At 42.2% G+C, this 22,692-nt stretch overlaps 1 protein-coding gene across 1 annotated transcript in view; it reads right to left on the bottom strand.

Annotated features, from left to right (window-relative positions):
* The window catches only part of ADAMTS12 (ADAM metallopeptidase with thrombospondin type 1 motif 12), a 321,601-nt gene that overhangs the window by 21,617 nt on the left and 277,292 nt on the right, over positions 1–22,692 (bottom strand). Inside the window, exons 18-20 of the mRNA XM_053592503.1 lie at positions 22,165–22,375; positions 10,676–11,800; positions 2,039–2,191 (exon numbers count right to left, since the gene is read on the bottom strand). Of these exons, the coding sequence (XP_053448478.1) occupies positions 2,039–2,191; positions 10,676–11,800; positions 22,165–22,375 (1,489 nt within the window). The remainder of the gene's footprint in view (positions 1–2,038; positions 2,192–10,675; positions 11,801–22,164; positions 22,376–22,692) is intronic.

Below are 22,692 nucleotides of genomic sequence, written 5' to 3'. Positions count from 1 at the left end.
CCATACGGATTATAGCATTCTGAAATTAGCATGTACCTTACAACTGATGTATATATATATATTTTGCATAGTGTTTCCTTTCTTTCTGAAAAGTTGTAGTTAAAATGACATAATCCTCCAGCTGATGACTCTGTTAGAACTGAGTCTATTCGGTGCTAGCTTCACAATCAAGTGCGTGTTGGTGACTTAAACATGTCAGGCCTTAGTTTCTTCAATGGGAATTATAAAGTCTTCAACTGGGATAAAAACAAAATTGTTTATCACAAGCATCTGTAGTACAAGCTTCCTAATCTCTATCTAGGGTTTGACACAGGCCAGAATCCCTCAGGCTGCAGCTGACCTTTTCAAAATGCAAGCTATTTCAAGCTATTTCACACAGCTGTTGTTTTATGTGCCATGTAGTTTCCAAGAAATGATTATTCCCAGTGAGGAGAAAGTGGGACTTTAGGACTTGGTCCCCGTTTGCCAAGGTCAGGGATATGAGATGTTTCCAGAGATTTTTCTGGATGGGGAAGAGAATTTGTAGCCAAATATTTAATCCTTTGTTGGATCCTGAGTTTGTTTGTTGTGACTTGGAAGAGAAATTCCAAGAAAAAGAAAATGACATAGAAGCAGAGCAAAGGAGGCAGTCATTTTCTCAAGTAGCCCCACATCGTCTCTCTTTCCATAGAGCAGAGCCTTACTTTAGGGAAAGGGTCCCAACACAGATAAATGATGTCCCATGGTCCTGCCTGATGGGAAGACCACCAGGAGATGTCCAGTGTAACACCCCACAGTCCTGTTTGGTTGGGGCCATAAGCTCTCCACTAGATTAAAGAGACCCATCTAGAGGGGACACTGCCCTCCTTGAACTTTGGGGGTAGCCCTTTGTTTCCCCTTCTCTGCTTCTCAGCTGTCAAGGGGAACTGGCTCACCAGAGAGGAGACAGGAGTCTAGGGGATTCCTACTTGGCACATGTTACGGACAGAAGGATTCTGCACAGATCACACCTCTGTGCTCTCAGTCCTGCTGCTGACCAGCATTTTATAGCCCCGGAATATCCCCTCTGGACCTACTTCAGCTCGTCTAAGGTGACAAGCAGATTGGGCCTGGTCAAGGCCCCAAAAAACCAAGACTAACTAATCAGAAAGCTTGGCATGTCCCTTTTGAAAGGGATTCTGCAGACAAAGAGTCTCACTCTACTCACAGCAAAGTGAGTAACTATGGTCAGATTAGCAAAGGCAGGGTAGGCCAGGCACAGTGGCTCACATCTGCACTCTGGGAGGCTGAGGCAGGCTTATTGTTTGAACTCAGGAGTTTGAGACCAGCCTGAGTAAAAGCAAGACTCTGCCTCTACTAAAAATAGAAAAACTAGCAGGGTGTAATGGTGCATGCCTGTAGTCCGAGCTACTGGGGAGGCTGAGGCAAGAGGATGTCTCAAGCCCAAGAGTTTAAAGTTGCTGTGAGCTATGATGATACCATAGCACTCTACCCAGGGCAACAGAGTGAGACTCTGTCAAAAGGAGAAAAAGGAAGGAAGGAAGGCAGGCAGGCAGTAAAATAGCCCTTCAAAAAGATGAGTACAGTGAATACATTTTTAAAGATGAAATTATTCTTCATATCTGAGCTTTCTTTTTATTTTGGCTCTGGAAGATAAAATGGAGTGTTTGCTTTGTCAAGAGCTGCTGAGCCCTGATTTAATTATACATGTGATAATATATAATTATTCATCATAATGCTAAATCTAAGTAATTAGAAATAGTGTTGTATGCTAGACAAGCAATTAATTATGCAAATTTAACATCTTATTCTGGTTTATCTTAAGGGAAAAGACAGGCTGGTTACATGCATTAATAACATCTCAGTACTTCGAAGACTTTTGTGTAACCTGAAGCAGACCTATAGTGATGCCTATGATTTACTCATCCATGATTTTATAGAAGAGAAGAGGCAGAAAGGTAGGAAGGGAAGAAAGAAACCAACTTTAGCACGAGCTTCTATGGACCTGTCCCCAGGCCTCTCCCCCGCAGCCCAGACACTACTGAGCCCGGAATCTCACCTTGCTCCAGTTTCCCACTTTCCAGCCGGCACACGGGCGGAGGTGGCATCTCTTAGCAGGTTCAGGCCTCTGGGTGGCAGCGCAGTCGGAATCTGCCTGGGTGCTGCACTCCACCCTCCTCCAGTAGGCACCCAGACCACACGTCGTGGAGCACTGTGGCAGGGACAAGGTGAGAGAAGACAGAGGCTGAGGCCACGTTCCCAGACACACCTTCTGCTGGGGCCCTGGGGTCAGGAGCTTTTCCCCTGGGCTGCTCACTAGAATTGCCCACAGAGCTTTTAATAAATTACCAACACTGAGGCCCCCCACCCACACAAATTAACCTGGATCTCTGGGGGTGGTGCCCAGGGATCATGATTAACAATAATTCAATTGATTCTAATTAAACATCCAGAGTTGAAGATCCCTGATTTACACAGGGTGTCCATAAAGTTCGTGTGCAATTTAAAATAGCTGACTATATGGGAAGAAAATCCAATGCAAAGAGATACTTGCTTCTCCTTAGAAATTTTGCCCAGGGTACTGCAGTCAAACTGCTCCATTGTATCCCCATGCTGTTCAGAGGGGTGTCTTCTCCAGCTGACACTGCTTTGATGGTATTTCAGTCTCTGTGATGTGGATGGCATCATTACAGGGTAAGTGAACAAACCGAGGCTTGGAGAGCTGGCTTGCCCAAGACGTTTCTGTCTTCAAAACTGAGGACAAGGTTACAATAGTGCTTCTCAAACTTTAGGGACCATAGGAATCACCCGAGTTCCTTGCTAAAAGCAGAGTCTGGGGTGGAGAGGAGACTGCGTTTCTGATAAGCTCCCAGCTGGTGCCGTACTGATGGTCCTCAAATCACATGATACTTCATAATCACTCACTCCACTGCTGGTAAATAAATCAGGCATTTCTTGCCATTCATCTTAGGTGTCTTTATTTATTTATAATTCTTAAATATCTCAGTTTTAGTAGGAGGTCACTTTGCTAAAACTGTACTCTCATTTCTCTCATAATTTCTTCCATTTTATGTGCCTAATCCTTTGAGATAATTGATTTTTCTTGCATCCCCTCTTCTTGGCTCATTATCTGAAGGAAGGGCAATTTCTGGACAAGCAAAATATGGCTCTGAATTAATAGAAAACAAAGGGGGAAAAGTTCCCTCTATGACATGCTGGACGGTTCCTTTTGATGGGCTATAAAGACCAGCCTGTGTTTCTCTTGCTGTATCTTTAACCTCCACATAATTTTGTTTCATTTTGTGCAAGCTCTTCTGTTGTAACACACATATAACATAATAGAGTTCTTAGGTAGGTAAGTTATAGAATCATAAAAAGGGAAGAAAGAATAGAAAATAGTCTACATCATCTTTTCCTAATGGCTCATTTATAGTACAAATATCACTTCGTTAAAATCCTTTAGGAGTTGATATACGTCTCTCACACGTTCCCTCACACCTTCTCCCTTGTACTGTGTACAGCTCAAGTGCATTGACCACAGTTGGTCGTAGAATGATTGCACTAATGGCTCCTGCTGTTCACATTTCCTTAAACCCATGCTCTTTGCAATGGCACTTTGCATCTTCTCTCATCAAAAGGTGGAATCCGTTTCTCTAGCTTTTCAATCAAAGCTGTTCCTGTGCCTGCTGTGGCTGACAGAGCGCGAGGAGGACGCTGTTCCAGTTCTGAAGAGTCTTGCTTTGCATTCTTGCCCGTGCACCCCCGCCTCTGCCAGGAGACTAGGCCCGGGCTGATCTGCCGGAGGATGAGACTCACTACAGCTTGTGACTTTGGAGCGACCAATTGAGTAAGTCAAGGACGTCAGGAACTGGAACTGATGCTGTGGGTCATATCAGCATCATGTGAAAACTGTTCCGAAAGGCTGTGGAAATGATGTTGTCATTTCCATTCTACACGACTGCACAGCCTGCATCTGACTGACGGCCCCAGGGGATCTGACTGAATGCCGAAGCAATTCAATGGGAGGTGATTTTCTGTCTAATGACAGCCAGACCCATGCACAGGAACAAAGTTTTCTGTTTTGTAAATACAGTGTATATGCACATTCGCTGAGTGTGGACGCTCTTCCGAGCACCTTACCCATAGTTATTCCCCTCACCTCCTAACAATCTTAGGGTTGGGCATTATCCTCGTCCTCATTTTACAGATGAGGGAACTGACGTAAAGTGAGGTCGTACAGTTACTAAGTGACTGAACTAGGATTTAAACTGGAAAGTACGGTTTCACATGTTACGTCTAGTTATAGTGTTCATGTACTTTTTACATCAGTTGTTTAATTTTTGAAACCACTATTAGTTAAAGGACTGTGTCAGGGAGAGTGGGGTCAAGGACAGCCTTTTAATACAGGACAGAAAGTGGGAGGACTTGGTGAGATATATTTCAAGTCAAACTCGAAGGAACTTTAGAAAATACTTCCTGCCATAGGGATCAGGAGAAGCTTTAGGGGAAGGGAAGCTCAAAGCTTGATCCTGAAGAATGGGGAGGATTTAAAAGGGCAGAGGAGGAAGGAGAGGACATTCTAGACAGAGGAAACAGCGTGACCAAAGGCCTGGGGCTGGGAGAGGTCTCCAGGAAAACAAGCCATTGGGATTTGTTGATGCTTGAGATGTATGAAGAAAAACAGAAGGCAGGGAGCCGGATTATGTGAGGGTGTGAGGGCCAATCGTTTTGGCTTAGAGCTGAATTTATTTGATCTGGTATGGAATGAGGCGTCAGAGATTTGTGAGCAGGAGTTCAGAATGACTAGAGCTCTGTCTTTTTGGAAGACTTAATTTGGCAGTCTTAGATCCTCGCAGCAGTGTGCAGAAAAGCTTGGAGAAGGACGATGCTAGAGGGGCACAGGCCAGCAAGGGGGCAACAGCAGGTGTCCTAAGCAAAATAGTATCCGAGGTCCTCCATCCTCAACTATCAGGACACCACTGGCATTGTGGACTGGACAGTTCCTCCTAAGGGATTTCCCAAAGACCATGGGACTTTTGACATTGACGCTGATTGCAGCCCTCATCCGACATTGTGCTAACAAACAGAAGCATCCCCCTCATTTCCAGTTTCCTCTGAGCATCAGATTGGAAATGGGCCTTAAACTAACAGAGGAAATAAAGAAGAGATGACTGAAATAATAAGGTGACACTGACTTGAAAAATTTTAGGTATTTTTTCAGTAGGACAGGGCAGAATGATACCAGTGGTGATTCTGGGATTCTAAGTTGTGGTTATTGACCCATTACAGAGCAAAGTAACCTCAAAGTAACAGCTTTAGAAATGGACAAAAACAAAAATCAGAAACAATGAGAACCTCTGGAGCTAGAATTGCCACTCTGAGCCCTGACTCTCTCTCTCTCTCTGACAATTCTGTGTATTAAACATTTTATCTTAAAATATGTATAAAGAGAGCAGGCACCAGTCTTGTCATGAAGGGGAGTCCTGCTCACCATGTAGCTCTATTCTGGCAATAATCCCTATAGCTTTGAAAAACTCTGCAGTCTGGGTCAATAACCTTTTCCAGCCAAAATACCTGGAATTAACAGCTGTTAAGGGTTAATTGTTGCCAATTTTTTTGTGAGCTATAATGTATTCAATAATAGAATTTATTTTTGTCAGAGTCAAAATATGATATTTGAGACAGAATTAATTAAATGTGCTGATTAACCTGTGAGATAAGACATCGTAGTTGATGTGTACTTTATTTTGATCTAGTTTACTTGGATATATAGCAATTTCTTGTTAAATCAATTAACATTTATCAACTAATTAACATGTATTAAATAGTCTCAGGGAAAAAAATCATGATATATTTAAATTCCATAATTCCACAACTTCTCTGGGATTTGGGGATGAAATTAAAGATAAGAGGATGAGAAAGAAAATTAATTTGGGGGTTATTCTACAACCACTTTTTTTTTTTTTTTTGTAGAGACAGAGTTTCACTTTATCGCCCTCGGTAGAGTGCCGTGGCCTCACACAGCTCACAGCAACCTCCAACTCCTGGGTTTAAGCGATTCTCTTGCCTCAGCCTCCCGAGTAGCTGGGACTACAGGCGCCCGCCACAACGCCCGGCTATTTTGTGGTTGCAGTGTGGCCGGGGCCGGGTTTGAACCCGCCACCCTCGGTATATGGGGCAGGCGCCTTACCGACTGAGCCACAGGCGCCGCCCTCTACAACCACTTTTTAATAAAATGTTTGCATTCACTTGTGGACTGAGAAGGGCTTGTTTATCCTTATTAACAGCCCTAATGTAGGCCTCCTAAGGGTGCTCTCTTTTTGGTGCAATTGGTGTCACCCTTCATCTAACAATAAAATTGTTCTCCCCAGAGTCACCAGTGACCTAATTATCAAATCCAGTAGGTCTGTCATCAGCCTTCATGTTACTAGACATTGGAGGCATCACATCTCTTGGTTTAAGTCTTACATATTAGATGATTCCTTACTAGTCTTCTTCATGGGCTCCTTGTCAGCCAATCCTTAAAATGTTGGCATTTCCCAGGGTCTCTGCCTGGCCCATTGCTTTTTGCACCCCACAGGAGGTCCTCGGGTTACCTCGCACACTTTCAAGGTTCTATCTTACACCTTTTACTCAAGGCTACCAAGTCTTATCTCTGGTTGTCACCTCTCTGGAGAAATTCAAACTCATACACACGAATATCTGCTCCTTATCCCTTAGATAACTCAAAAGCCTGGCCCATTAAACTCAATCTGTAACTGAACTCCTCCCCCCTCCTCTTTCTGTCATTGAGGCTCACTTCTCCTATACGGTGTCCACCACCCAGCAGACACCCAAGGTTCAAAACTGAATGGTCAATGAAAGACCCCTCTTCCCTCTCCTCTTCATGCCCCACATCCAACTACACACAAAACCCTACTAAAGTTCTAAACGTATCTAAAATTAATTTTTTCCTCTTCTTCCCAAGCATTCTTGACATATTCCTCATGCGTCACCTGAACTATTACAATAAACTTCCCAATAGGTCAAATCCCTCATCCTCGTTGCTTCAGATTTAGTTACCTACACACAGTGGGCCATGACATTTGGTGGCAGAGATTGCTAAGTATTCACCATAATCCTTTCTCCTCTTCTTCCTGGGAACACAACTGGTCTGGATTTCTCAGCTTCGTTGTGCTAGCTTTGGCTATGTGACTTGGTCTTATATAAGAGCATGTGAGCAGAAATGACTGGTGCCCCTTCCAGTCTTGGTCCATGTGGCCTCCTACAGGAGTGCTCTTTCTGGTTGACTGGGATAGCTACTCTAGGACAAATTTGACAATAGGAAGATGACAAAGCCACTGTCAGCTTGGGTTCCCAAATGGCTACATGGACTAGAGCACCATTCTCTACCACCACTCTGCAGAGCTGGAATCCCTTGTATTGTTATGTGAATGAGAAATCAATTTCTGTTCTGGTGAACCATTATTTGTTGAGCTTTATTTGTTATAGCAGTCTAGCCTAATGTGCGCACGCGTGTGCGTGTGTGTGTGTGAGCTTACATGCTTTGCATGTGTGATATCTAATTACATATGCATACTATATGCATGTCACTTATATTTTGATCATTCTGATAACAGGTAACAATACTTATCTATGCTTTTGTCATCTCTTTCATATTCTATTTGACCTAGGTTATTTTCTTCTCAACGCCCACAGTGTATTTAATTGTAGGTACTTTCAAACCTTATGTCTATTAACTAAATATAAAAACACAAATTAATTATAACCTCTTTCTCTATACCTTGTTCTTTTTCTTTTTGTTTTTTTGCATTTTTTTTTTTTTTGGCTGGGGCTGTGTTTGAACCCCCTCACCCCCCAACTCAGCATAAGGGGCTGGCACCCTACTCCTTGAGCCACAGGCACTGCCCTCTCTTTGTTTTTTTAGTTTGCAGAGTCCTCATAGTCTAAATTAATCTAAGTGAAGGAAGACAGTAGTCTTGTTTATCTGTCCTTTAGGGATGCTCTGTGTTTTTGTAAAGAGAGACATATTTTGAGGGTACTATTTGAAACAACCTAAGCGGTTCAATTTTATTTCAAAATATCTAGGTTGAACTCATTGTGATAACAGTGATGATTTGCCTTAGTGAACTATGAAGTCATCACTAGTGCCTCAACATTAACTTAAACTACCTTCTTGTGTATTATGAGATTTTCTCATCTGTTTACCCACAGTCACCAAAAAAATTGGCATTGATTTTATATGTAATATAACCAAAGAAAAAACAAATAAAACCCAAGGTACAGAGGATGGTGATGTTTTCTGATTTGAAAGCAAGGGGTCATGGGCTTTGCAGTCCATCTCCTGAGTTCGAATCTCTGCTCCATTGCTTGTGAGTGTGTGTGATCCTGGTTGGCTACTTAACCTCTTTCAGCTTCAGTTCCCTTGTCACCAAAGTAAGAAAAATATTACCGATTTCCTTGGGCTGTCATGAAGATTAAGTGAAAGAATGCTGCTTGTTAGCATAAAACCATGCTGATAAAACAGGCACATACTTTATAAATGTTCACTATCAACACTTTACTCATTGTTAAGAGTCCTTTAGGACTGATTAGGAAAGAAAGAGCAGTAAAATGTAAGGAATACTGAGATTCATTCATTTGCTTCTTTCAATAAATTGGATTGCTATAAACATGAAGATCTTTTCTACCCCTGAAGCTGGATTCTTTAGTCATAAATGGATATAATAAGATATTGCTCCATTGACAGGAAATGTGATAACTCACTTTATGAATCAAACATAAATCAGTATGTAAATGTAGTTCAAATGCAAACAATTATAGCATTTGGTGCAAAAAATTTTGGAGCTTTCAATTGTGAGCTAAAAGGCAAAATAAAATTCTAAGACCCCCCAACCACTGAACAGACTCTCCTGTAGGCCAAGGTACCCCCCAAAACCCTTAAAAATTGAGTGCCTGGCCACAAAGGGGAGAGAGATCAGACAACAAGCCATAAGCCCCTTTATTGGGCAAGAGACTGATTTCAGTAATTCTCTTCTGCTAAGAAGACCACCAACAATAGACTGGACTGGCCAGTTTACAAAGGCTGTGCACAAAAGTTGTTTTGTGTCCTAAAAAGACTTTTTGAAGTATGAAGCCTAACTGTAATATATTGAAATGATAAGACTCCACCCCAAATTGAACCTTGGTCATATGTAACATGCATGTTTGTTCAATATGCATGCATCAGGACCATCAGGAATATTTATAGCTCCTCCTATAACTTGTTAAATATTAATATGTGTGTGTGTATTGCCAACCTATTCAACTTGAATTTCTCCCTTACCCTCCCACCCTGTCTCCTTCCCTCCACGTGCCTGTTTCTGGTTTTTGCTGGAGGCTACACTTCCCAGCCTGTCAGAATGGCCACCTTTCAGGCTGCAACCCCTTATAAGAAATAAAGCTCTCTTTTCCAAATTTATAATTCTGTAATTTCATAAGTTAACAAGTTTTCCTACTTATTGCTCTATAGTTATTCCATGATCAATGGTGCTGATCAATTTATACAAATAAGTTGTCAATTGGTGCTGAAATTCATTAGAGAGGCAGCAAATTTGGCTGGAAAGAGTTAGAAGGTTTATCATTCAACTAAAAAGTATATCCTTAGACAAATCACTTAACTGACAAAAATCCTAGTTTTTCTATTTGTAAATTGGTATAAATGAGCCCCTCACCCCTGAAAACATCAAAAAGAAAATATAACAGACTATCTGTGAAAGCGGTTTAAAAATTAAAATGCTTTATAAATTGTTATAATTGCATTGTTATGTTTGTATTAGCTGCTAATATTTCCCTACTCTCTAGCTAATGCTGAATAATTTGAACATGTGATTACTTTGCCACAAAGTCCTCTTTTGAGTTGTCATATTATTTTGACAGGTTCGTATACCATATATTCAAAATTCAAATAGGTGAGAAATGATTTTGATGCTTCAGAGGATGCAATTAGTTTTAGAAATGGAAAAACAAATATCTAGCCAAATTTTTGAAGGGTGAAAATAGGAGCCAACATTTTGTCACCATGCTTCTTTTCTTCTTCCTCTATATTTTAATACCATTAATGAGCCAAAATGAATTTTTTTTAGTGCAAATACTCAAACAGATCAAAAAGAAAAAAAACAAAAGCACGGATAAATTAAGCTATAGAATTATTTTACTGAGTTTTGTTTTACATTTCCATGCCAATTGTGACTACTTCAAAGGTCTAAAACACACCTCAACATTAGTTTTCAAAAACAGGCTCTTTCAGTCATCCTTCATCATAGGATCATCGCAGTTTATAGCTGGAAGGGACAGTAGACATGATCTATCCTAGGCCTGTCATTCAGAAAGATGGACTGAATTCTACATGACCACACAGCTGACTGACTCACACTCCCTGACTTAGTTCAGGGTTCTTCTCACTATATCCCTTTATTTTGTTCTCTTTCTCATGATGTATATATATCACACACATGTATATATGATGTTTGTAATATATTTTCCATTTGAGGTGTTAGGTTGTAGGAAGAAGATGAGGGCATGGCTCTGATTGCTTCCTTTTTTCCACATTAGACTATATTTAATGCAAGTTCATTTTGAAGTGTGTACATACATGTGACGCTCCCTGCTATTTTGCATGTAAAGCGAGACCTGGGTAGTAAATAAGACCTCTTACCTCGCTCCAGTTTCCAACAACCCAGTATGCAGGGCTGTGGCCCTTTGTGAGCTGTTTATAATCAGAGGTGTTCAGCAGAAAGCCCTCAGCAATCAGATTGGTTGCATCCTCCTCAGTCAGGACTGGTCCAGAACTTTGGGTTAGATTCATGTTGTCTGAAAGTTCTACATGGCTGTGGTTTATTGGCTTTTCTGAGGGTTCCGGCTGGTGGTTTCCTCCCTGAGGGAGTGGGGGGCTAGCTGGCTTCTCAGAATCCACTCCTTCAGTGATGTGGGTCCCATTTTGGGGGGTGCTGGGCCTTTGGCTGGTAAGCAGTCCTTCCATCACTGTGCTCAAGGGTGGCCGCCAGGACTCCCCACCAAGATAGGGTGTTGGTGGAGGTTCAAGAGGCATTTCCGTACTTCTGTCCACTGGAGCATCATTTCCAGGTATACTGATCATGGTCCATACTTTAGAGTTGTTTTCATCTTTGTTCTCAGGCTCCTCGCTGCCTTCCCCTGAGCCACTATGAATCTCCATGTCTGGATCTTTGGTCAAGGTATTGTAAAAGGGAGTCACCTGCCAAGTCACAGGGTTGCTGGAAGATGACAGATCAGAACCACTTCTTGTTGTAGCTAGAAGGTCTCCCTCTGAGGTAGGACCAGTATCTGCATTAGACGCATTTTTATTATTTGGCTGGATGCTCAAAGATGGGAAAGTGAGGATGGGTTGGGAGGTGCTTCCAGTGGAAATGAGATCATCAGAGTCCAGTTCAGGTTGGGCTGAAAGATTTCGCCACTGTTTCTCACCCAGGCCTCCTCCTTCGGAGGCTGTGGTGGGACTAGGGCTGCTGATTGCCAGGGTACTTGTGCTCTCGGATTCAGGCACTGTGGTTGTGGTCAGCACTCTGGGCCCAGATGTTGGCGGAGGGATAGGCTTTATGGGGTCTTTCTCAGATGCTGGCAGATTTTTCCCATTGGAAGTTGTGCCTTTGCTGGGTTTCAGAATTCTATGGCTAGATGGGCACTGTTGGAGGCCACAGAGTGCTCTGCTGTTGGGCTTCCTTGTCACGTCACAAGGTTCATCGTGGTTCTTGGCACACGTGACACTGCGAATCCTCACTCCACCACCACAGGAAACAGAACACTAGAAAAGAGAGACAACTATTAGTTTAGTGAGGAAAGATGCTTTTGTTCTCACGGTCAGGTTTATAAAAGTTTACTGAACTGTGCAGTTAAAACTGTCATCTTCTACCTTTACAGTTGGTTTCCGTGCTCTTTTAGGTTTTCCTGGAAATCTGTTTCTCCCAGAGACCAGCCGGGGGCTCAAGACCAACCATTTGCTCTTTACAAACTGCAAATACAAACCTCTTTTGGTTTGGAACCGTGGATAGTGGGATCCACAAAGAATGCAAGGCTTAAGACAAGTCATTCATTACCTCTTTCCTGGGGTTGCGATGCTATTAAATTAACGTGAAATGTTTACACATTCCCTGGAATCTATTAAGTTGGTTATAATGAACCTTCCCTTTATATTTAGAGAACAACTGTTATAACTCATATAGCTTCTCCCATGTGCTTTAAGTTCCAAGTGCGCTGCCCTGTGACAGGTGGGTTCAGGTTGAAAGCTAGACAGTCACTACACTCACACACAAGCATAGATCCGAGACACCTTCCACATTCTGTAGAGCAAGGCAAAGCACAGGCAGCTGGACTGCCTTTGAGGGAATCCCAGTGGGATGGTCCTTGCTCTGGAGTCATATTAAAGAATGTTCACTTTATCAGTTTCAGCAGCTGTGAATAAAGTGTAGTTGCTATAAAACACTACATTTCTGAATACTAAAAAATCCACACCAAACCATTCCATTTTTCATCTTCCTTTCCAATGACATTTAAAGTCAAGCACCAAGCAGTTTGCACTTGAACATGGACCACCCAGAGGTCTCTGCTGGCCATTTTACATCTTTCTGTCAGATCTGTCCTGATCTGAAAGCATGTTTCCTTTTTTAAAAAAAATACTCATAATTTATTTAAATAGAGAAAGACTTAAAACTAAGCAGCAAAAGGAATTATAGCAGCAAAAAAAAAAAGAAAAGAAAAAGAAAGCAAGCAAGCATGTTTCTCAAGGATGGACACTGTATATTTCTTGGCAGCGTCACAGACATTATTCTGTGTGATCTCCACAACATCCCTGAGATTTGCGAGGCAGGAATTGTTGTTCTGCCTTCCACAAGAGAGAAACCTGAAGTTTGGGGGATTACTTAGAAGCAAGTTGTTCCACAAGTCACGGACAGAATAAGAATTAGATTTACTTCACCTCTCACCCCCAAACCCAGTGCAACACATTGTGCGAGTCGCAGTCTATGGAGTTCATTTACTGACTTGACCCAACTCTTGATTTCTGAAAAGTTATCCAAAGGCAGAAACAATTTCTTACTCATAATTGAATTCTGGGATAGTTCTTAGGACACAGTGAACACTTGGTACATATTTATTAAGTGGCTATTTTACCTGGAAAAAGAAAATCAGGTATGGGAAAATTCTTCCACTTTTTTTAGCTTAAGTTCCTTATCGTCTCTAGACCCATTTAAAATTTTCTCTATGTAAGAAAATAATATTGGCATAGGAAACTGGCCCTTTATTTTATTTCATTGAAGCCCAATGGCTCACTGAGGTATAATAGCTCTGTGAAATCAGCTCTTTTGAAAAGCAGGAGACACTTTGGACACAGGAGAATATACAACTGAGGCAGTGTCCAGCTGCGGATTTAGGCTCCATTAGTAAAGCTATGGATTTAAGATGTTAATAAAATACTCAAACATCCTGCTCTAAGGTTGGAACTGGTAAGGTTTGTTTCAACAATAACCATCATATTTGGTGGAAACTGTGCTTAAGGCACACTCATTTCCCACCAAAGTGGAGGCTACCAACCAGCAGTATCAGAGCCCACCAGGGAGAAAATGTCTCTTTGGCCATCTGCCGTGACTCACCTCTCACTGTAGCCTGGGAAAGGCAGACTGGAGGGATTTATTGTTCTGCCATGATATTTCTTCCATTTTTGTGTATGAAGATACTTTATGTTCTCTCTTAGTCATCCCAAGTCCCTCTCCACTCATGACATTCTAATCTGAACTCCTTGGATTTTCAAATCTCTGCTTCACAAAAATGTATCAGGCCAACCAAATAATCTCTGTTATATGTCTGAAGACATTTCCACAGTGGCTGCCTCAGGCAAGCTCAGTGTTGAGAGCTGGTTCACAAACAGGCCCCAGCTAGTGCCAACTGTTCTCAGGCAGAAGGTGGCCCTCCTTTTTGGTTTTCTTTCCAACATGTATTAGAGCAGATACTAACATAACAGGAAACTCTTTAAGTTTTCTTTTCTCCCCCCCACCCCACACCCCGCTTTTTTTTGTTTGTTTATTTTGACTTAAAATGTTTCTACTATCCCTAGGGAAGTTAGCCTTTGTTCACACACCTTTATGTACAAACATTTTTTAAAACACAGAAGTATAGGAGAGTATGTCCTCCACCCTCACATTGAACTAGTCAAACAGTGATAAAACTGCGCGAAATAGTTTAAATTCCCCAGGCTGTCATGGTTAATTCTCTGCATGATAATGACTTAGCCTCAGTTTCCTCATCTGGAAATTGAAAGAAATAAGCATGTAATTTTCAAGGCTACTGTGAGAATAATATGAGACAATGTTCTTAATAGAGCGGCTTGACATATAGAAGACAATTCATAATTAAAAGCTATTATTAACACTATTACATTAATGACGCTGAGAATAATAGTAGTGATAATAACAGAGGGGCTTAGACGTCTTCTATTTCTAATGGCCTTGGTGGTGGCACACAGAACTATCTTATCCGGGAGTTGCGAGGTGAGCAGTTGTCTGGGTAAAGTAGGTGAAGGCATGTGTCTAGAAAAGACCTGTATGAGGCTGGACAATTAAGTTCGCAAAATCATCCTAGAAAAAGTGCTACATATCTCATTGGTAAATATCATTATAGTCACCAGATGGCCAAATGGAGTACTTTAAAAGTGCCGAATATCACTTTTTCTAGGATGAGTTAGAGAACTTAATTGTTAAACCTCATATACCCCCACTGGTCTATTGCTGGATTTTTTTCAAATTCACATTTCCTAGAGTGCTAATAGACAGATGTATAGTTTTAAATGTACAAATAACAAGTACTAAATAATTTTATTAAGTGTGTAAACTTGCTCAATGTAAAAGAGTAAGGCAGGAGGAGTAAATAATGGCTATCTAGCTGGCGGTTTAGTTAAAAGACATTAGATTTTGATATTTTAAAACAGAAGGTAGTTCTCAAGCAGGAGTTCCAAGTTGGCAGCCCAAGGGCTCAGTTTGGCTTATAGACATGGATTCTTTGGCCCATTCAATCTTAAAACAAGGGAACAAACAAACAAAATACAAAAGCCAAGTTAGCGGCCAACATTTTAAAAATTAGCAGCTTTATATAAATGAAGTTCCAGAGTTTTAGCTTCTCTTGCAAGAGCAGATGATCTGCCTCTATTGGGCGAATTTCCAAACAACAACTTGCTTCCTCATTTCAAGGAGGCCTGGGGGCTGGGAGGAGAGTGTATGTTCCCCAGTGCACCTTCCTGCCATCCACATGTACTCTCTCCTCAGCCAATGGATACGGAAGCTTCCCAATAACCCACAGGGGCCATTCCTTAGCAATGGGGCATTTTGTGCCCAGCAGGACAGTGTTAACTGTCCACCAAGTGCGCTGGGCCTCAAAGCTAAGTTACCCTCTGTGCAGTCACGCCGGAACAAGCAGCGCTGCTTTGGATTCAGTCCCACGTTTCCTCCAGCACATCTCCTGCCTGCGTTTATCTCCTTAGGAGCTATCAAGCCCTTTAGATGAAATAAATGCGCTACACAACACACTTAAAACCCATCTCAATTGGTAGTTTCAGAATTCTCAAAAACAATTTTGCTACGATTATCATAAGCCTCTACCTTGTGATTTTGAACCCTGGGCCAGGCAAGCAGCTTGTCAACCTATCGGTGTCCTCTTGGGAGTCATTTTACCCTCATGTGCCACCATCACCTAGATGTAGGCCTCTGGGTGGGGAGGAAGGGTGCTGAGAAAGAGGTTTGTTGCCAAATCTGTCAACTCCACCCACCTGGAGTGCACTGCAGGGGTGGGGGGCCCACAGTTGGCCAGGACATCAGGTGGCCAGCCACATGGGGTGCCTGGGCCCTTAACCGAAACTAGGGGACCCGAGAGGTCACTGACTCTCAAATAGTCTCCTACCCCTCTGTGCTTCCTGTTCCTCAAGGGAACTTCTCAAAGTCGTGGGACTTCACACGAGCCTGGCTTTGCTTCTCGTTCAGCAACAGATACGCTATTCCTACTTGCTGCCTTGATGTTATCTGAAGGGCCCTCCCTGCACGTTTGTGACGATTAGGATTTCATCTGTGAGCTCACCGTGCATTCCAACACCCTTGGGGACGGCTCTGCACTTCATAGATTCTCAGTTAATTGATCACTTTGCTTGTGTGTATGTGAGGTGAGGGAAGGAAGGGCAGATAAGAGATCTTCCTAAGCTCTGGGTCTGTCTGTCTTTGGAGGCTCCACTCCATACTCCACCAAATATATCCCAGTGAAATATAATATTTTGCTATAAAAATTATTTGAAAGGCTTATTTTTTGGCATTTGCTTTTGAAATCATTTGGTGAGGGCAACTCATTTAATTTTTAAGAGGCTCTGATGTCTTAGAATTCTAGCAAAGGGAGAAAAACCCATCTGCAAATTATTTCCAAACATAACACATTTCCTAGGACTACTAAGACCTGTCATATTGCTCCACTTTGTAGACATCTGAGATGCAGTTTTCAGAGTGGAAGCTCTGCTGTCTGCATTTAAATCCTGGCTCCCTGGCTTGGTGGCTGGATGACCCTGAACAAGTTTCTTTTCTCTTTTTTTTTTTTTTTTTTTGAGACAGAGTCTATGTCACCCTCAGTAGAGTGCTGTGGCATCACAGCTCGCAGCAACCTCAAACTCTTGGGCTTATAAAAAGATATCTCGTGTTCATAATAAAACTATTTCTACCCCAGAAAAATTCTATGTTCTACCCATGATTTTTCTACTTTAATTAATAAAGAAATTCATTTTCTCTTATGGCAAAGAAAAAAAAAAAGATTCTCTTCCTTCAGCCTCCTAAGTAGCTGAGACTACAGGTGTTCACCACAATGACTGGCTTTTTTTTGTTGTTGTTGTTGTTGTTGTAGTTGCCATTGTTGTTTGGCAGGCCCAGGCTGATTTCGAACCCACCAGCCCCAGTGTATGTGGCTGGTGCCCTACCTGCTGAGCTATAGGTGCTGAGCCCCTGAACAAGTTTCTAAATGTCTTTCTGCCTCAGTTTCTTCATATGTAAAAGGGGGCTAATAAGGCTGTTGTGAGGATTAAATGCATTCCTATCTATAAAGGTATTTACTAGATACATACATAATATATACTAAACAATACATACTAAATGCCCAGTAAACAATTGCTATTAATATGTAATTAGATATTGATTTCTGATTTTGCAGTGTACTTTTGTTTTTATGAAAGCAATATACAAGTTTTACTTTTTTTTGTTTGTTTGTTTCAGGTCTCAAACCATTTTGCAGGCTCTGAAAAATCTTACAGGCCCTAAGCACTATGCTTACAGTTCTGTGCATAAAATGGTTCTGAGTTCAGAGAGTACACATGGAAATTCAGGGGGCCACAAATTGATTCCTTCAGCACATTTGGGTGTCATTTATTGGGCAAGGTTTGTAAGAATCAGAGTAAGCCCTTATCTTCTTGCCTGATAATAAAGTCACCATTTAGTGACTTAAACTATTAGCAAGTCACTGTGCTGAGTGCTTACAAGAATTATCTTATTTAATTCTTACAATAACTCTATCTTGATGACAAAAGGCTAAGAGGGAATTAACACTAACTCATGGCCATGCAATTAGAGATTTCCAGGACTGGAAAACAGAAAAATTACAAGCCCACTAAGTCTACTAGTTTAATTACCAGGAGAAATAACATGTTGGTTTATTATCAAAGAAACTGAGGCTCTATAAGGTGAAATTATTTTCCTAAGATTGTATAGTGAGTTTATGTAATATAAGATTAGAACCTGGGATCTCAGCCAGGACTCTTCTCACTTCCTTTTCTGCTCAGGATGCACAGAACCACATGTTTGTTAACTACATGGTGCTTTCAGTGGTATCTATCCATCCATCCATCCATCCATCCATCCATCCATCCATCCATCCATCCATCCATCTATCCATTCAAGGAAAAAGATGGCATGGCTCTCTACAAAGCATGTGACTGAACCATTCTATGATTATATCCTTGGAGCCATTATTAGAAACCTCACAGAACTTCGGCAATTTATTACACTAGGGGTGTGTCCTGAAAAAGTTTAGAAGTCACTCTGCATGTACTATCTAAAGCAAAATTCTAAAAGGTACCATCTCCGAAGATATGTATTTGAAAGCAGAACATTCATTTGCAAAGCTTTGATTATTCTTCCTTCTCTAAGATGGGAAGAGTTATGGAACCCACTGTGCTGCCCTGTTGCCTGGAAGCGCAATGTTAGACTGGAGGTTTCATCACAGTGTCCTTCTCATCATCATGTTCAGCATGTCTCTCTCTGCTCCCAGTCATAGCCATGACTCCCTTTTCACCACTTCAACATCTAGAGCCCTGTTACTGTAAACAGCCTGAAATGGCTTTGGAAGGAGAAACTGTGTATAAACAAACACACGCCTCCTGGCTTCTGGAGGTCTCATGTTTGCCACACATGAACACTTGAAGCCAGAGGACCATGCTCTGGGCCTGTGCCCTGCAGTACCTGACTGGCTGCCTCTCCCAAGGCATGCCAGGAAGTGGTGTACCTAGGAAGCATGGGAGCCACAGAAAATTTAATGCCTACTCTTTATTTACAACAAACAGAGTCCCCTTCTTTACGTTCTTAGCCCAGAAAATAGGTTGGACAAAATCAGGATAAAAATCTTGGTGAAACTGGAGATTGGGGATGGGAGTCAGGTATCTATAGTGTGAACCTTTAGGGGAAAGGGCCTGGCCACAGAGGGCAGGAAAGTCCTCCCAGGAGGCAGCAGGGGAGACCTCTCTGCTTCACTATCCCTGGCACAGCTGAGCCCACCCTTGCTTCCCTGCTCGGTTTGATGGAAGTGCTTTGATAGGGAAGAGAAACATGTGAATTTACCTTGTCCCTTTGCTCTTTCTTCCTGCTTTGGCCAACCCAGGAAGAACCATTTTATGAGAGTCTGGAAAGCTCCTCAGTTCTTGGGTATTTGGCCTGGTTGAAGACAACCAGGCTTCAGACTCACCTGGAGAGACCCAGACTACTCAGCTCAGACCAAATGATTGCTGGAGCAACATTCTACTTCAAATAATGGTTGTCTCAGGATAAAATCCAGATGACAAGTACTGGGGACCAAGAATCACTGCATCATCATTCTTGAAAATGTATCTGGGCATAGTTAGAATGTCAACGACATTTCATCATATTCTAACAGCTCAGTAGAAGATTATTGGTAAGATATCAGAGGAAAAGAAGGAGGACCTGTGTGATGAATATTTTGATGCTGATTTAACTAAACATGCTACCCCCTGAATGAAGGTTCAGCCTTTCTGCTCACTCTGTCAAGTAGAAGCTACAAACTGGATTCTATGGGTGCTGTCAATAAATCATCTCTGAGACACCTTTATGTGGAACCACACACACAGGTACTTGTCATATTGTGCCAGCTTTTTGGTTCCTCGTTCCCCAGGGAAGCCAGGTTATTATGCTCCCCATAAACATGAACAGAGTAAGAAGAATTCAGCCAAATCTGTAACTGAAGTCCTCTGAAATGGTATGAAGATTCTGATAATTAGTAAATTCCACATAACAAAAGTTATTGATGGTTTTGGATGCAGCCAACACAGTTTTTGGTGAATAGATTTAACAGACAAGTCACAACAACCCAATCTTCTTTATGTTGACAACACTATAATTTACAGAAACCTTGGTTTAATGGATTAATAGGCCAGGCCAGGCACATGCTATGATTCCACCCACCCCAGGGACAGCACAGATAAAGTTCAGCTTGTCACTGATGTGTGCACAAGGGTCAGTGCATGGATCAGCCATCCACTGCAGTAGTTTGTAGGTATACTTTCTTTGCTTGCATACTTTTGTCTTTCCTTTCCTTTCCTTTTTCGGGTCCCCCCTCTCCCATTTGATAGAAAGTTCTTACAATCTACGGACAATACTTTCCATTTCTTTTTTGTTTTTAGCTAGATGACCAAAGAGGACATCCTATACAGAATTAGAAGCTAAATAGATCTAAACTATGCTATGAGCTAATGAAATGGAGTCTTAGAAATAAAGTTATCAAAGCTGCTGTATGCAAATGAATATTCCGCTTTCGAATGGGTATCTTCAGAGATGATACCTTTGCTTATACATGCTTTAGAACTGTTCTTTAGACAGTACAGACAGAACACCTTTGTAAGTAATATATGAAAAGAAATATTCTCTCTCTCTTTGGGTAGTTTTTTTTTTCTTGAGAGACAGTCTCACTCTATTGCCCAGGCTTCAGTGCTGTGGCATCAGCCTAGCTCCCAGCAATCTCAAACTCTTGGGTTCAAGTGACTCTCCTGCCTCAGCTGCCCAAGTAGTTGGGACTATAGGTGCCTGTCACAATGCCTGGCTAATTTTTTCTATTTTTTAGAGATGGGGGTCTCACTCTTGATCAAGCTGGTCTTGAACTGCTAAGCTCAAATGATCCTCCTGCCTTAGCCTCCCAGAGTGCTAGGATTACAGGCATGTGCCACTGTGCCTGGCCATTAAATATTACTTTTTAAATACAAAGGTTTTGATCACATTACTTATTTATCCATCAGACTTACTTCTTTCTTTTTTCTTTTTTTTTTTTTTTTTGAGACAGAGTCTCACTATGTTGCCCTCGGTAGAGTTCTGTGGTGTTATAGCTCACAGCAACCTCAAACTCTTGGGCTCAAGTGATTCTCTCGCCTCAGCCTCCCAAATAGCTGGGACTACAGGTGCCCGCCACAATGCCCAGCTATTTTTTGTTGCAGTTGTCATTGTTGGTTAGCTGGCCCAGGCTGGGTTTGAACCTGCCACCATCGGTGTATGTGGCTGGTGCCATAACCACTGTGCTACGGGCACCGAGCATCAGACTTACTTCTAAGTAATGAAATTCCATTGAATAAAATATTTTCCATTGTCTCTGAAGGTGAGTCATCAGAGAAGTTCCTAAAATATTTTGGTCAATGGTAATATTATGATGGAAAATGTGTGTCTTTTCAAAGAAGCTTATAAGATTAAGTGAACATTCATCTCTAATTTTGGCCTGTTAATTTTTTTTTTCTGAGACAGAAGACAGAGCCTTGCTCTATCACCCATGCTACAGTATAGTGTTGTCACCATTGCTCACTGTAACCTCAAACTCCTGCCCTCAAGTGATGCTGCTGCCTCAGCCTCCCAAGTAGCTGAGACTATAGGCACACACTATTTTTTCTATTTTTGGTGAAGACATGATCTTGCTCTTGTTCAGGCTGGTCGTAAACTCTTGATCTCAACGATCCTCCCTAGTCAGCCTCCCAAAGTACTAGGATCATAGGCATGAGCCACTGGGCCTGGCATGACCAGTTGGTTTTTAAAAAAATTAATTTCAAGTTATTCCTTGGGCCATTGATTGAAACAGGTGTAGGGAAGCAGAGCTGAGGTCCGGGAACACTCCCCGCCTCTTGGGGAAGGAAGGGCTTTCCTTCCTGTAATCACTTCCCGTAATCACGCAAGGAACACAACAGAACCTGATGGAACCAGGTTCCAGAGTGACCCAAAGAAAATTAAAGCCCAGCAGTTTTTTATAACCTTCTAGCTTACTGATTTATATTTATAGTCAATGAAATAGATGTAATGATTTTTGGGAAAATGCAACATTTATTTGAACTTAAGTAGCTAATAATAGTAGATGTCTTTGGGTGGGACTGGCTTTGATACATGCTGCGTAGATGGTCAATTTGGGGGATACTCTGAGTGCCAAATATTCTACCATCATTCTACCATTAGAGGGATACTCCTTTGGTTTCAGTGAATGTCAGTGATGAGCTGGTCAGTGTTTAACAAACCACTTTTAGGACAGAGTCCAGATTTGACACCAATGGTTTAAGAACTCCAATGATTTACCAGTTAGTTGTGAGCTTATACTAGTGAGGCCTATCTGATCCATGTCACATTGTTACCTGACCACTGGACAAGTGAGAGAAAGATCGTACATGAATGGGAAACAAGCATTGGGTGTGGAGAATGCAGGAAACAGGCCAGGGGGATGGATGCGCCATTTTGCAATTGCACCAGAGTAGCGTCACTGTGGATTGGATGAGGAGGAATGGGTGCAGGGCAGGTGGGTAGCAGGAAGTATGAATAATGTCAGGTTCTCCACTAACCCTGTGCTTACCTCACTCCAGTTGCCCACCGTCCAGTCTGAAGGACACAGGATGTCTCTGTTACAGGAAACGAGGTTCTTGGGCTTCAGCAGGTGCTGGCAGTGGGCAGGCGGGAGGGCCTGCTCATCCGAGCCCACCGTCTGGATGCAGAGCACGGGTCGCTTCTTCTCTCCATGCGGCCCACATGTGGCCGAGCACGCTTCCCATTCCCCTGCCCACCACCTGCAGACAGAAAAGGGGGAGTGAGAGGTCACCAAATAACGCATACATTCAACTCAACCACGGAGAGAGAAAGCAGGAGCAGGGGCACAGAGGACAGCTGGGAGGTCCTCAGAGATGCCCCAGCCCATGAGGGGGTGCGCTGTGGATGGTGCCAGGGCGACTGCTTTGGTCAGAGCACCTGGCACAAGCCATTGCTAAGTATGCATGTTTTTGAGTGAATGTATTTATGCATATTCCCTTCTTTTGAGCCAAGAAAACTGAGGTGAAGATTTTTTTCTGCAGAACTTTAAGCAAGTCTAAGCCTCACTTCCTCATGT

The sequence above is a fragment of the Nycticebus coucang genome, chromosome 1 (genome assembly GCF_027406575.1).
Source record: "Nycticebus coucang isolate mNycCou1 chromosome 1, mNycCou1.pri, whole genome shotgun sequence".
Taxonomy (NCBI): domain Eukaryota; kingdom Metazoa; phylum Chordata; class Mammalia; order Primates; family Lorisidae; genus Nycticebus; species Nycticebus coucang.
This window is presented reverse-complemented; position numbering and strand designations above follow the sequence as displayed.